General features: G+C 35.0%; 1 protein-coding gene across 1 annotated transcript; it reads right to left on the bottom strand.

Moving 5' to 3' along the window:
* Positions 1–3,364: 3,364 nt before the first annotated feature.
* On the bottom strand, positions 3,365–14,601 carry LOC114455079 (protein disulfide-isomerase A2-like). The gene is made up of 7 exons (XM_028436131.1): positions 14,596–14,601; positions 7,138–7,263; positions 6,865–7,059; positions 6,618–6,738; positions 4,717–4,895; positions 3,500–3,640; positions 3,365–3,430 (listed from the first exon to the last, which is right to left on the bottom strand). The coding sequence occupies exons 1-7, from the start codon at positions 14,599–14,601 to the stop codon at positions 3,365–3,367; spliced, it is 834 nt and encodes a 277-aa protein (XP_028291932.1).
* Between the last annotated feature and the right edge of the window lie 1,709 nt (positions 14,602–16,310).

Here is a 16,310-nt window from a genome sequence, read left to right on the forward strand (position 1 = left end):
TGACCAGATGCATGTTTAATTATCTAAAAAAGGTCCAAAACATAAAAAATCCTAACAAACATTATTAATATTTAATTACTAACTCCATTAATAACTATTCTATTTATATTTAGTGCAATGGTGTTCCTTACCTCTAATAGGTAATGGTTCAATTAGGATAATTCACTAGTTTTTTTTAATGTTTCACCACTTTATTACTTTTGAAAGAACAACATATAAAACACAAACATTTTACAAAACATTAAACATTAAATTTAACCTTAAAATGTTGTTTTACATACTGTTTATGAACCAGAAATGAAAAAAAAAAAAACAAGCAATCACAATATGAACAAGGTGTGTCTGTCAGTCTATCTACGCAGCACACGAGTGATAAGTCATCACACTGTGCTTTGTGCAAATTCATTTTGCACAGGTTATGCTTGTCTTGATGTCGTCAGATGGCCTGCAGACCTGGTACCTCTTCCTCTTTCTTTTCCCCTCAGCAGCAACATAGAAACAAGAGGACCATGATTAGTTTACTATAGTGTCTTTTTGCTGATCCCAAGACACACACACACACACACACTCGTTTTTGCTTTTTGTGGCATCCAACCATTTTTTCCTACACCCTTTTCAATAATTCTACAGCTTTGTAAAAAATCAAGCAAGATAAATAAAAATTCCTAAACAAAAATATCACTTCAATTTATCAAATTTTGAAACTTTTGTCTCCCTGACATTTTTTAACCTACTCGTGGGCCCCTGTTTTAAACCTTCGTCACTTCTGAGGACCACCTTCTCACACACATGTATTTATAGCATTTGTAAATTATGGAGGACTCTCGCACTATAATGACTTGTTCATTGTTTTATCAAATAAACTGCAACATTGCGTCAGGGATTTACATTTTATTATAAACCTCTACATTCTGCATTACTTCTGTAATTATGATAACAGAGCAGGAACATGCAGGACCTGATCAACACTTCTTTCATCATCCTCAACAGCACCAAGACTTTCTGAAGAGTATAGAGATAAGAGTGTCAGTGCCAGTTAAAACCTGTCAGCAGCCTCTACATTAGCCTACTTACAAAACTGAGGAATAGAACAGCAACCATCTGAATTTAAGGGAGCTCAAAAGGAAAACAGGAAATATTCATGGTAAAAGGAGTGACTTGGTGTCCCTAATAAATCACTGTACTTTTTTTCTGAGATGTAATCTGATTTTTGACAAAGTATTTGACAGCTTCAACAGCTTCCAATTCCAATGATTATTTTCCCCTTAAAGTCAAATACAATTACATATGTAACTGCTGAATTTCAATTACAATTCATCACAATTACTGAGCCTTTAGTAATTAAACCCATAAAACATAACCTTCCTCCTTTGTTAGCTTTCTGTTAGCATCTGTTATGATAACGGGTTGGTTTGACCCATGTCTTAAATTATCTGTAAAATACACTAAAACATATGATCTATTATCTCATTTGTTTCTCATCTTTTGGTTTCCTTGTTAGGTTTCATAATCAATGAAAATATTAATATTAATACATTTTTAAATGGTAAAATGATCCCCAAGAAAAGTGACAGGTAGTGAAAAGAATTAATAAGAAACATATTTTAATAATTGTTAACTATTTAAGTGTAAGACATAGAACTAGGGATGCACCGAATATTCAGCCACCAAATATATTAGGCCGAATATTGTCAATAAAAAAAGAATTCGGCCTTTGGTTTGGTGAGTTAAAAGCAAGGTTGAATAGTAGCGTGTGACGCAATCAAACAACATGCAGTGATTTAGTCGGAAAAGTATGTGCGTGTTGTTGCAGGAGCAGAGCAGAAGCTCCTCCTTTTCGCACATAAACATAGCCAGACTCTCACCTTACCGCTCTCCGTCTATGGGGTGCCAAGTGTAAAAATTCAGTATAAAAGTTGTAGCTAACACATTTTCATTGTTTATTTCACGTTTCTCATATTTAGCACATTTTCCTACATTTATCACAACATTTAACCACGTATAGAGGTAAAAAAAAAAAAAAAAGCATTAAATCTAAATATTTAAATCTAAATCTTAATGGTATATGTTATATCTAAATGTTAAATATATATCTATATTTTAAATCTCAATGTTAAATGTTATATCTCAATGTTAAATGTTATATATAAATGTTAAATCTAAAGCTAAATGTTTCAATCTAAATCTTAATATTAAATGTTAAAGCTAAATGTTAAATGTTAAATCGAAATGTTAAATCGAAATGTTAAATCGAAATGTTAAATCGAAACGTTAAATCGAAATGTTAAATCAAAATCTAAATGTTGAACTTAAATGTTTTGCTCATATGCTAATTGACCCCGCCCCTTGTAACCTCAACCAATACACAAGCAGAGACACACACTGCCGATCCCACCCACCTCTTTACTGATGCTGGAACACGTCTGCTGAGCAGACCAACGTTGAAATGACGTGATGGTCTGAATTTGAGACGACGTCTCTGGCGAGTGCAGAATGAAAATTTTACAACTTTCTAGACATCCCCAAAAAGACGAAATTAGAAAAGTGGCCCATGGTGGGCTCAATATGTAGACCTTAGGCTTTCAAGTGAACCTCCTTATCTATTCAGCTACGGTAAGGGTTTAACATTTACATTTTACATTTAACATTTAGATATAAGATTAAGTATTTAGATATGATACAAAACATTTAGATTTAAACATTTAGATTTGACAAATATTATTTAGATTTAGACTTAAACGTTTAGATTTAGATTTAATATTTAGATTTAGATTTAATATTTAGATTTAGATTTAAACATTTAGATTTAACATTTAGATTTAGATTTAACATTTAGATTTAGATTTAAAATTTAGATATAGATTTAACTTTTAGATATAACATATACCATATAGATTTAGATTTAAATATATAGATTTAATGCTTTTTTTTTTTTACCTCTACATATGTGGTTAAATGTTGTGTTAAATGTAGGAAAATGTGCTAAATATGAGAAAAGTGAGATAAATAATAAAAATGTTTCAGCTACAACTTTTATATAGAATTTTTACACTTGGCACCCCATACTTATCTGCATGATTGTAATAGATGAGCAGATTGTGTGCAACTATAAAGTATTTTGTTGGTATCACTATATAAGTCCTAACGTTTACAATATAACCATCTGAATATACTGTATACTGTATATATACTGTATAAGACATCTATAGTCGAACCTTCAGATGTAAATCATTCTTTTCTCTAGATTGAATTAAAAAAAAACATAGAAAATGTAAGAATTATCTTTAAAATGACAACATTTTAAAGCATAGAATACATGTAAAGATTTTATTGGTAAAATTGGAAGATGCTACATTGTGACAGGTCAGAAGACGAGATCACAGCTCATCTTTGGATGTTTGTTGCTGGTTCCCTCTGTAGATTCTTCCGTCTGAAAAACAAAATTCAACAATTACTTTTCTATAAAGAAAGATTTTGGAGTTTGACTAAAAACACAAACCTTGCTGTCACTCTCTTGTGCTTTCTCAGTGTCATCTTCATCATCATCATCAGCATCACTCTCCTCCTCTGGTAGCACACCTCCAGCATCAACAAACTTTGAGAATGTTTCCAGATCTCTTTTACCGGTGTAGCTGATCACCTTGGAGGGGAAAGATGGAGTGTAAGTGTGTGTCCAAATAGTCCCTCCTATCTCCTTTCCTATCCACTGTTCCTTCACCCCCGGAAGTGTTTAAGTGGTGGCCATGATAAAGAGCGTCCAAGTTCTCTTTAAGCTCAGGAAGGAGGCTCAATGCTTCCTTTTTCACCTCCTTTAGCCTAGGAAACACTGATGCATCCTTTACCAAAGGAGACAATATAATGCTGACCCACAATTCCTTGCGGCGACATCCGAGCTCTCAAGGAAACTAACAAAGACTAAAAAGGAACGCATATCATATAAGTTACCAATGCAATAATATGCTTTGAACAACTTTAAATAATCTAAAACCCATGATATGTGAGCCATTTTATCAGATTATATCTATATTATAACTGACATAAAACAGAGCACACTGTCGTTCAAGAAAAAGCTATCAGACACATTTTAGCCCCAAGTTTTATTCAACATATTTCATTCACCTAGGAATGTTTTGCACAGTTGTACATGTGTATGCCAAGGTTATGTAGACCTATCTGGCATAAATGCAACAATTTCATAAAATCATACTTATTTTGGATTAATGTGGATTTCTGAGTGGAAGGTGTGTTAGCAACCATTCTCAATGTAACATTCTTTTAGTTTCACTTTTGTTTCTTTTAGCCTGGTCGCCTTTTTTCCTTTGATTTACACTCAACCCGTGTGATTTTTAAGATTATATCAGCAGTTAGACACACAGGGGAAAGTGTTATAAATGTGCTTTTAGTCCATTTTAGGAAATTTGTAGTTTTTTCACCACAGCAGACGTCACTAATCTTCGCCGCCGTCTGATTATTACGTCACCTAGTGGAAGTGCGTCTGATTGTTAAAACAATGTGATGGCCTTTCCCTAACTCCTTTAGGAAGTCTCCTAACTCCTTTCTTTAACCCCGTGATGTCCACGGGGTTAAGGAAAAGTGGATAGGAAAGGAGATAGGAGCGACTATTCGCACACAGTCCTTAAAGTGTGTGTGAGGGCTTTAGAACCATGAAGAGGATAAGATGGTATTTTATGGACATCTCATGCATGTATTGTGTACCTCTTTGCCTCCAGCTGGGAAATACTTCAGTGTTGGAAATCCATCAATAGTAACAGCCTCCACTTCGTTGGCGGTGGCATCCATCTTGGCTATGATGATGTCATCATGATCGGCATATTTCTCACCCAGTTGGTCCCAGATAGGACTCAGTTCCTTACAGTGTCCACACCATGGGGCATCTGCACACACGCACACACAAACAGAGAGTGTTTTTAACGAGCCCATATTCAACAAAAGCATAACTACTTCATTGTATGTGTGAGTTTATATTATCTATAAATATTTTTTGAAAAGGGTCTGTATGTATCGCCTCAAGCAGCTGTGAGAAAGTATAATTTAAGTTTGTTTATATTTTACTGATTCACATGAAAAATGAGAAGCTTTGCCTTACTACAGATATGGACAGAAATGTGCCGCTTTGGCGCCCCCTGGTGGCTGTAAGGCTCTTTGCTTCTTCAGTGTCTGCATATAGCAAGAAACTGCTTAGATTGCTTTAGTTTTCACTGTGTGCGCCATACATCTCTGACCAAATTAAAAAATAAATAGTGATGTTGAAGGATATTTCTTTTATTTCTGGACGTTTTTTTATTTCTGTCTGGTAGGCCCTGACACTCTGTTGCTTTGGGTTGAACACTGTTTTCATGATCTCAAGGTCAATGCAGAGCTGAGGAGAGCTAGACTAACCTTGCCTGCAAGATGCCTTTGCCTTTTCGAAACCAAACCGAAACGGTTCAAACCAATCATGAGGCAGTGTTGTGGTTTAGGGAGGGATAGCCGGGTGTGACGAAGGCAGAAGGGCCAAACAAAACTGGTGCATGCGCAGTTGCGGGGAGAGGAACTAGCTGGGCTAGCTTAGCATAGCTTCGAATCAAAACAGAAAGATGTCAACGCAGGAGGATGGTTAACGTGCCCTTAACTCGCATACTAGTGTTGCAAAAACAACAAAAGTCACTCAATGACATAATGACCGCAGCATTACTATCCCAAAAGAACGTTTTCACCAGCGGAGACTTGTTGTTGTTGTTGTAGCAGCGTCTCTACAGCGCATGCCGATGACGACATCATTTTTTACCGTGTGATTGGCTAAAACAAATCATGGTGGACAGGTACTTCGTCCAGTCAGCTTCAAGCATTCTGTTCATGTCCCTCCCTGGTTCCGAAAGTATTCGCCAAACACAGACCCAGACCGTTGTGTAGAACTGGAGTTAGGAGGGAGGGCTACACATCAATCTGGCTCTTGCCAGGTTAGTGCTTGTCTGCACTGTGATAAATGGCTAGAACACGTTCGTATCAGACTCCGCTGGGTGCAAGGAGGGTCTAGCAATGAAGAGACAGACATCAGACACGGATAGAGAACAAAGAGACACACAGATATAGAGACACATAGGTGTCTTCCTCTGGCCACCTGTGTGTGTATTTTAAATATGAATGTAACTGGAATAAACCACTGAATGATATTATTTAGGTTTCTTCTGTAAAGACCAGTTGTACGTTTGCTGCATGTCACCATGACCCAACACCCACATTTTGCTGATACGGAAATCACAGTTGCAGATGTTGACCTGTTTTGTGACTGATAACTGGCCCAAACATCTTGCTCCAACAAAACTATTGTATGGGGTTCACCCAGCCCCAGAAGATGAAATGTCTACTCCCACACTCTTGCTTCTGGTACTCACATGTATGTGAACTGTTTGCAGGAACAGCAGGCCTGCTGCTAAATTTTACTTGTGACTAACTTAGAATAAACTACAGTGAGAATGTATACTATTCTTGTCATCTGTCCTCAAAGCTGTTCAATTAATTATCTGGAAGAACGTAGAGAGAAAAACCTTACAATGTCATAAAAAGGACCAGCTTTACCATCAATTACAGTTGTACTGAATTAACAAAGGACTTACAAAACTCCACAAAGACGTTTTTGGATGAATTCTGAGTAACAGAGTCAAAGTTCTTGCCGACCAACACTTTGACTGGTTTCTTGTCCCAGTCCTCTGGGATCTCCTCTGAGCGGTAGTACGGCTGCAGCACGGAAGAGACAAAACAACAAGACAGGTTTAAAGCTGCTGTTTGGCTCAATATGAATGTTGTGCAGGTGTGTATATGTGTGTGTGTGTGTGTGTGTGTGTGCCTTTTTGAGTGCGTTACCTTTGCGGTGCCACCCACAACCTCTTGGCACAGCTGTCTCAGTGAATCTGGGCTCAGATCCTCTGAGGCAATGCTGAACTTCTTTGCCGTGTCCATGTTGATGACACGTGCAGTGGGAGCATCTTCCTCCGACACGCCAAAGTACGTGAGCACATGTGACAGAGCTGCCGTTACGTCGATCACGATGAACAGCATCTGTGTACACAGGCACACACTGTGTTGGTCACAATAAGTCCTCAACATGTGAGCTGACACATACTGCAGGTGCTATACCTTGCCCTTGAACTCTTTAGCAACCACCTTGGACTGTTCCAGCAGCGTCTTCTGACTCTCCACAGTGGAGTTGATGAAGAGGAGGCTGTGCAGGTGGATGTTTGACGAGAAGATCTTGTCTGCAGACTGAAAACAATCACACACTATAGACCAATTTAAACTAAAAAATATATGATTTCCAGCTGTGTTCATTTTAACATCAAAATTAAATTTAGTTTTAGTCAGTTTTGACTAAAATACAGTGTAGTTTTATTCAGGACTAAATGACATTAAGAATTTAGTCGAATTAATCAGTTACAAATATAGTCAACTAGAACAGCGATTCTCAACTGGTGGGTCGGGACCCAAAAGTGGTTCGCAGACCTGTACTGGGTGGTTTGCGGACAGCTGGTCAACAAAATAAATATATACTTAATATCTCTCATGTTGGACTTGTCTTTTATTTTGAAAGAAACTTTTCTTTTGACGGGCATGCTGTGAAATGTATGTTACACAGGAAAATATATAGATTTATGTTTTTGAAAAAGATGTGTGTGTGTTTTCAACAGCTATTTAAAAAAAAAAAATTGGTTGGTTGAATTCTGAAAAAAACTGGGTCACTATTTAATGACCGTGGTAAAATGTGGGTCCCAGGGTGAGACCAGTTGAGAATCCCTGAACTAGAATATACAGAAAAAGAGTTTCTGCATATTTTTTAAATACTCAATTACTATTAACATTGATCAACTTAATATGGGATGGTATTAATGTTTGTAAATAGACAAATTTGATGTGTCAACCACATTAACACCTCTAACCTAACCTAACTCTAACCCTAAGACGCTACGTACTTGTACTTCGATAACCGTACCAAAAGCACCAGGGGTTGTCTGTATGACAACCGTACAATTAGACGCCTTCTATTTTTAAAATTGACGATATATTGTGAATCGTTTTGGGTTTTTTTTCCTCACCCTTATTACTGTGTGTGTGTGTGTGTGTGTGCGTGTGCGTGTGCGTGCGCGCGCGTGCGTTCATGTGTGGTTACCTCCTGACTGAAAGGGATGATCAACTCCATACTGTTTTCTGCGATGAAGGTGGTCAAATTACTTTTCTCCAACTTTCCATCTTCTGGTAACAGAAAGTCGGCTCTGCCATCGTCAAACTTTGGGCAAAAATATTAGATTATTATTATATATTTTTTAAATCAGCTTTTGTTTTGAACTTTTCAGCACTCAATTCTGTGTTTTGTCACTAAAATGTTTACTTTTTATGTCACATTCACACTAAAATAGATTTATTTCTTCACTCGAATACATGTTAGTTGCATCAATAGCACAAAAGGAGATTATTTTCTTTACAAAACCATTCATTTCAACATGGCAGTCTATATTTTTACATTCACAAATGTAACTCTATCATAAACGCTATAGATGCTCTTCAACCCAGACAGCTTAACAAAAAAATATTCAACATCAGAACTAACTCAAAACTCATTTAAAAATTCCCTAAAAATATGTATTAAACAATTAAAAAGTCTTTGTTACTGATTGCTATTGGAAAAACAAATGTTTTATTTTTTTTCCTTTTTGTAAATTGTGTTCTGAAAAATTGAATATTGAGTCACATTTTAGCTATCATTTTTAATCATATTTGTTTCTTCACTAGAATACACATAGTATATAATGTATAGTTTAAAAACACACAATTCAGATGTAAGGTCTAAAGTTGTCATAATGTCTGAGTAATTTATTGATAATAATCAACTTTTAGCCTTCACGATCTGTGTTTGCATATCATATTGTTGTCAAATCTTTGTATTTTCGTTCCCATAGAGAGCCATTTTTGAACTGACCCTTTGACGCTGAGTTACATTTCTTTCAGTTGTTTAGATGTTAACAGTGACGTGCAGTCAGGGTAGGCAAGGTAGGCAGTGCCTACACAAGGGTGAATTGATTTTTTGATTATTTGTTTAAATTATAATATAATTATAAATTATGTATTTTTCCATCTCCGATAGCCTACAGTACTTATAAGTTTGAAAGTGTCAGCATTTTGTGCTTTTCATAGCCCAAATGACTAAACGTCGCTATTTCCTGGTACGGCAGAGATGCTGCACAGTCTCACTCCGCTGTAAGACAGGAGGAGGCCACACCCCCTGTGTGTGTGTGTGTGTGTGTGTGTGTGTGTGTGTGTGTGTGTGTGTGTGTGTGTGTGCGTGCGTGCGTGCGTGCGTGCGTGCGTGCGTGCGTGCGTGCGTGCGTGCGTGCGTGTGTGTGTGTGTGTGTGTGTGTGTGTGTGTGTGTGGCCCTCTGTCACTCATTAACATCACTATCTATTTAGTCCTGCTGTATTAAAACTATTGGTCGCGACTCATAAAATCTTGCTAATATTTATATCTATATGCCCTTCACTTGACTGTTAGCTGCAACGAGATCAACATGCAGGCATTAGAACAAAGCTAAGTTTAACATCCACTTTTGCAAAAAACTGACAGCTTTAGGTGTCCTTTTCGCACCATGCCGGCATATGCTGTAAAAGGTTAACGTTACCAGCTATATGCATGTTTTATTCTTGGAAAAAAAATTAAAAAATGCATTTATTTATATTGCGTAATTATGGGTATATTAGTAAGGAAATCTATAGAGGGGAACCTGATTGACCAGTGAGAATATTTGGAAAACATCAGTATTTTCAATTTCGCTAACAATTGTAGTGAATGCAAAAATGGCATTTTTAAACATCAGCTTTTTTTTTTTTTTTTTACCAATGAAGCCAATAAATAATTGTTAAAAATTAATGCTGGTTGTTAAATGATGCTAATTATAATAATGAATGCAATAATAATCAATTATGTATATTAAAAATAATAAACAAATAATAGTAAATGCATTGTAATAATAGAGTTCAAAATAGAACAAAAGTACGAAGAACAATTGTAATGTAATAATTGTGTGCTGCTCTCCTCCTCCCCTCCCCATGGTTTGTTTTGTTGTAATTTGGATACGTTTGTATTGTTTCATTTTGAATAAATTCATTAAAATATATACAAAAATGTAAAAAAATAAATACAAAATGACATCTCCATGCTGTCGAGGTGGAACAGCTGCTGTATTGCACACAGGAGAGTAGCTTAGTCAATTAGTGAAGCTACAGGTGACATTTCCATGTGATAAATAGCTCAGTGACATATGCTGCGTTCTATCGCACTCGGAACCCGGAAAGGTCTTAGTTGTTAATTTTGAGGTAAATGCGTTTAATTCAGTAAACTCCAAAAACATGACCGGCCACACTAAGCTGATGTTTGTTTTTATGTTTTTCAAGGAGTAAAACACCTGCTGGGGAAATATATTAGTTACATGAGGGTAAGAGAGAGAGAGAGATGTCATATACTTTAAGTATGACTTGAACACACCAGCAAAGGGGAATCCTGCATGTGTCATTGAACCGTAGACTGTAAAAAGAATGCCTTTAACTATATAGCAGATCGGCGTTAAAATGAACAGAGTGGGAATGGAAATGGAACCACAAAGTCATCCTATATTTTTAATAACACAAATGCCAAATTAGACGACGCATCATAGTAAAAGTTAAGGAGAAAGTGACTGTTTACATCTAATGGTGTGCGCCGCCATTTTGCTAAAACGTCATTCCAATCGACTCGGGCTGCTTAGATCCCAAATTCTTTAGTCGGGGTTCCAAACTCAAGGGCCGTTTTATTGCCCTTTTTTGATTCGTTCTGTTGGATTTATCCGGGTTCCGAGTGCAATGAAACGCAGGAATAGAGGATGTTCCATCATGAAATAGTTGTGGATTAATGATGTGTTTGACTTATTGATTTATTAATCATTACTAATCATTGCAGCAGCAGAATTTCTATAATGAGATAGAAGAGGTTTTTAAATGTTTCCTAATACTTAACTCCGTGACAGAGCATCGTCTCTTTTGCCAGAAATTGTGAGTTCAAGCCTCAAAAGAGGTAAAATTCATATTAGAATGAGACCTTTTTTCATCTTCCTGCCCTGTACTGTATTACTGTATGTAGAGGGGTTGTGGGTTAGATCCCAGGACTGTACCTGTCTATGAGTCCATGTGTTTTTGGGCAAGACACTGAACTCTAAGTTGCTCCAAATGTTTGCTATAGTGCCTTGCATGACTGCTCTATCCATTGGTGTGTGAATGAGCTCATATTGTAAAGCACATTGGAACTATTTCAATCAATCAATCAATCAATCTTTTATTTGTATGGCACCAAATCATAACCAATGGTATCTCAAGACATTTTACAGTAGAGCAGTCTTAAGGACGGACTCTTCATTTTATGGATACACACATATGCATATATACGTATATACATATACATATGTATCCCACACCCAACATGAATTTCATTATTATTATTATTATTATTATTATTATTATTATTATTATTATTATTATTATTATTATTATTATTATTATTATTATTATTATTAATAAATGCAACCAGCAGCCACTCAGTGGAATAAACACACAGGATATAGTCGAACATGTGACTTTTACATAGAAAAACTAAACTTGTGTTTGTGTTTGTATGTATTGGTAAAAAAAAAAAAAGTCAGTGAAGATATTATGTACTTGTTTTTTTTTTACTTTTCCTGCCATCACAGCATAAATCTATAATATTTACTTAATTGTTATTGATTATAAATGTCGTATTTTTGATAATTAACAATGATAAATAAATATAACGATGTCATACTGTAAATTAATTTCTATACAATATAAATTGTATAATTATATAATATGTTTAAATAATAATAGTCATTATTAAATAAATACAATGAATTTGTGCAGCACAGGACCCAACTTCTTTTTACTGTGAGGAGGAAGTGATCATTGTGTTGCACCTAAAAGCTTTCAAATATATTAAAAGATCCAAAAACTGGATTCAAAGAAGAGATTTATTAGACATTAGACATTTATTAGATTTCAAAGCGAACTGTACTGAGATGAGGGGATAGTGAGGACTGAGAGATGGTGAAAAACACATAAAAACAACAGGAAAATCAAAGTGATGAAACGCTTTGATCTGATGGAGACTTTTGATGTTGGATTATTTCCTCTTCTCTCCAAATACTATACTGTTTAAATGAACACTGCATTTAATACATTCCAACTTAGGTTTAAAGTGGGAAAAAAGGTTCCCTGGTCAAACATTTGATATAATAGTTATGAATGTGCCACACACTGACATCACAATAATGAACTGTGTCTTTATGAGAGGAAATAGAAGAGAAAAGCCTTTCTCATTCCCACATGGATACATTGTAGCTTTAATATTAACATTTTAGTTTGTGATGCATTAAATCAGAGCTGCAGATGAATGATTCTACATCTCATACAGATAAATATGGATTAATTGAGATCAAGTATTAGTACAGATATTCATTGTATTACTGTATGTACGACTATAGAACAGCAGGGACTCATACTTCTAATCCCTGCGTCAATTGAGTGAGATTTTTTTATTTCCCTCATGCACTGCTTACCTACCCAGTGCTACTACAGTATATTGTGGTGTGACTCTTTATTATCTTTTTTTTTTTTTTTTTTAATATTTTTAGAAGAGATAGCAAATTTTTGTTTGTACATAACATTTCATACACAAGGCACGTTAATGTGCTTCACATGATTAAAATGTGCAACGGAACACATTAAACAGAGTCTAAAATTCATTAAAATCATTAAACAGAGTTTGATATAAAAAGTAAAAACATAAAATCATCAATACAACTATACATTAAAAAAAAAAATTCTCCTCAGTTAAAAGAAGTGAAGAAAAGAAAAGCTTTGAACATAGATTTAAAAATGTTCTATTTGGATTTGGTCCACTTCTTTGCAGCATAACAACTAAAAGCAGCATCACCATGTTTACTGTGAGCTCTGGGCTCCACTATCTGACCTGTGTCCATAGATCTGAGAGACCTGCTGGGTTCATACCTGACTAACATCTCACTTATGTATTCTGGACCAAACCCATTCACACATTTATACACCAGCAGATTATATTTTATAACCAAAAGACACCTGTGGTGATCAGTGTTGCGAGTAACGCGTTAGAAAAGTAACAAGTTACTGTAATATATTCCTTTTTTAAGTAACACAGCATTATAAAGCACTAATGAAACAAAAATCAGCAATAAATTACTGGTTACAATCTCAGTAACTGCAGTTACATGGAGACTTTAATGAATTCCACTGATGTTCCAAAGGAAATGAAAAAAAAAAAAAAAGTTAAGGCAACTGTAAATTTTAGCCATTTCTGCAGCAAAGAAGAAGAACCTTCACAACGACTTCCTGCAGAGCGGACTGTTGAAAATCATAACGCATGGCCATGGAAACAGTGTGTACATTTGTAAGGTGGAATTACTCCCACGATTTCAAATTCATTAATTCATACCTAATGATACCTGAACATTAGGGTTTTCTTTTGTGTGAGTGTTTTTTACTAGATACATCTTTATTTGCATATTTTTATTTAAAAGGTAAAGGAAAGTGTTTTGTGGTGCTACATTTGTAGATATGAATCTATAATGGTATCAATGTAATAGGATTTGTATTTTAAAATGGCTTCACATAACATAAATGTGTGATTAGTTAAAAGTAACTTAAAGTAGTGTAACTCAGTTACATTTTGGAGGCGGTAATATTCTAATATAAATATGTTATGTTTTTATGCAACAAGTAATATAGAATGTATTGCAATTTTAAAGTAATTTTCCCAACACGGGTGGTGACATCTAATGCATAACCCACTCATCTTATTTTACTATACAGTATATAGTAGGGTGACCATATTTGGATTTAAAAAAAAAAAAAAAAAGGACACTTGGGGCAACCTCTGCAAACTACTCAACATTTTCTTGAATATACCATGTAAAGACAAAAGACAAAAAAAAATAAAATACGTTGTTATTGTCCATACGGCTAATTTCTCTCTTCATAACAAAGACTTAACAATCTGTCCTTCAAAAATATCTATTTAAACCTTCTTAAAATCTTAAAATCATTAACACTGAGAAATATCTCCTCCTAGAAATTAACACTATAACAAAAAATTCAAAGCTTACAGAACAGTAAATAACGATTAAATATGCATTTCAAGTAATGTAATCAAAAAGGTAATTAATTGATCTCTTTTAATCTCTTATCACTTCCTCTATAGTCCTCTTTCTCTTTTCCTTGTGAGTGATGATTTTTGTGAAAGCAAAGCGGAATCTTTAATGATTCTGTCACGTGTGATTAAAATTACCATAATGAACTGTAAAGAGCAACTTCTTAGCTTTCAGAAACTGGTGGAATTTCTTCGAGAGCAAATATTAGCGGAATTACGGTCTTTTAAATTAACGTGCTCCCCAAGATGCGTTAAGCTATCTGAAAAACACAGACAATTTCATCAAGGCAGTGGCTGTACGTACGGTTGCCATATCAACATACCGACATTCTAGCCGTATGCAACGCCCCTCATTGGCCAGTTTAGGTGACTAAGACTCAACCTAACCCTAAAAATTTTTGCGATATAGGGTTATACCCTAACCTAACCCTAAGACTCTACGTACTTGTATTTTGGTAACTGTACCAATAGACATTTTCTTTTATTATATTGTAAAATATTTCTGGATGGCCCAGACATATGAGGTCAAATTAGGGTCACAAAGAAAACATCAGTGTGAGGGAAAAAAGTCATTGTGAAAAAATTATTATTTAACTTCCTCTAAAACCTTGTCCGAATAAACAAAACCTTAACCCATAATTCACTTTTATTTTGAAAAAAATGTTCAAATGTTTCACAAAAAAAAAAAAAAGGTTCATTAATTAAAAAAAATTGAAAGCAGAGAATGTGGCCATCTTTTCAATTAAATAGAGCTTGGCCTCTGGGTTAGATCTACTAGGATATTGAAAGGCAATGTTTCAATATGTGTGTAAATTATTTTATGTTAAATTGAGATATGTGAATGAGGGATGCATGTGTAACCCAGGTAGAAAAACACACCCATTAGTTTAAGTCAATAAAAGAATATTTATTTTATTAGTTTTGTTTGTATATGTCAGCAATATCCCAGAGGTGGAAAGGACCACTGTGCAGCAAAAAGTGCACAATAAGCAGCTGATCCACTTGCAGGCAGCTCCAACCATTATTTATGGAGCTGCACAGCCTTACGGTAACACGTGACCTCTAAAAGTTTCCCACGCCATCATCTGGTGATGTTCAGCCAAGAGGAACAGAACCTCGTCCTCCTGAAGAATAATTGGTAGGATTAAAAAGAAAAAATAAATTACCTATAGAAAATAAATGTTAAATTTACTTTGTTTTGTTCTACATTACTTTGTTAAAATACATTTTCATTCAATACATTTTCTATTGTGCAAATGCTGGAAAGCACTTGTTTCAAGGTCAGTGGCCCATATTCAGCTGGTCGGGGTCTCAAATGGTCTCACCCTGGGACCCACATTTTGCCACAGTTATTAAATCACGACTCACTTTTTTCTTTTTTTTTTTTTTTTTTTTTTAGAATTCAACCATCCAAATTTAGTTTTCTTAAAAATAGCTGTTCAAAACACATATATAAGCTTTTTTTAAAAAACATAAATCTATATATACTCCTGTACAACATGCATTTCACAGCATGCCTGTCAAAACAAAAGTTTATTTCAAAATAAAATACAAGCCTAACATGAGAGACATTAAGTATTTATTTATTTTTGACCGGCTGTCCGTAACCCACCCAGTATACAGGTCCACAACCCACTTTTGGGTCCCGACCCACCAGTTCAGAATCACTGGATTTGAGCATCTAATTTGGCTTGCAGGACTGCAGAGAAAACATGAATCATTTTGTAAATTACCAAATAATTCTCTTGTGGGTATCTCACCTCCAAATACATTAATTCAATGACACAGGGTTCACAGTTTCCCCATGCTAATATCATATAATGGCAGCATTTTTAATCTCATATTGTTAAAATAATTCTCAAATATTTAATAAAATCCTGCAATTTTTTTTTTTTGCTTGTAGTTGATTTTGGGAATATATTCAGTCATATCAATGCATGTTAATATACATAATATATAACACAAGCACATTAATATTCTTATTAATATATCTAACACAGGCATATTTTAATGAGGCACAAAAGTTATGTATGAGACC

Source organism: Gouania willdenowi, chromosome 1, assembly GCF_900634775.1.
Source record: "Gouania willdenowi chromosome 1, fGouWil2.1, whole genome shotgun sequence".
Lineage (NCBI taxonomy): Eukaryota > Metazoa > Chordata > Actinopteri > Blenniiformes > Gobiesocidae > Gouania > Gouania willdenowi.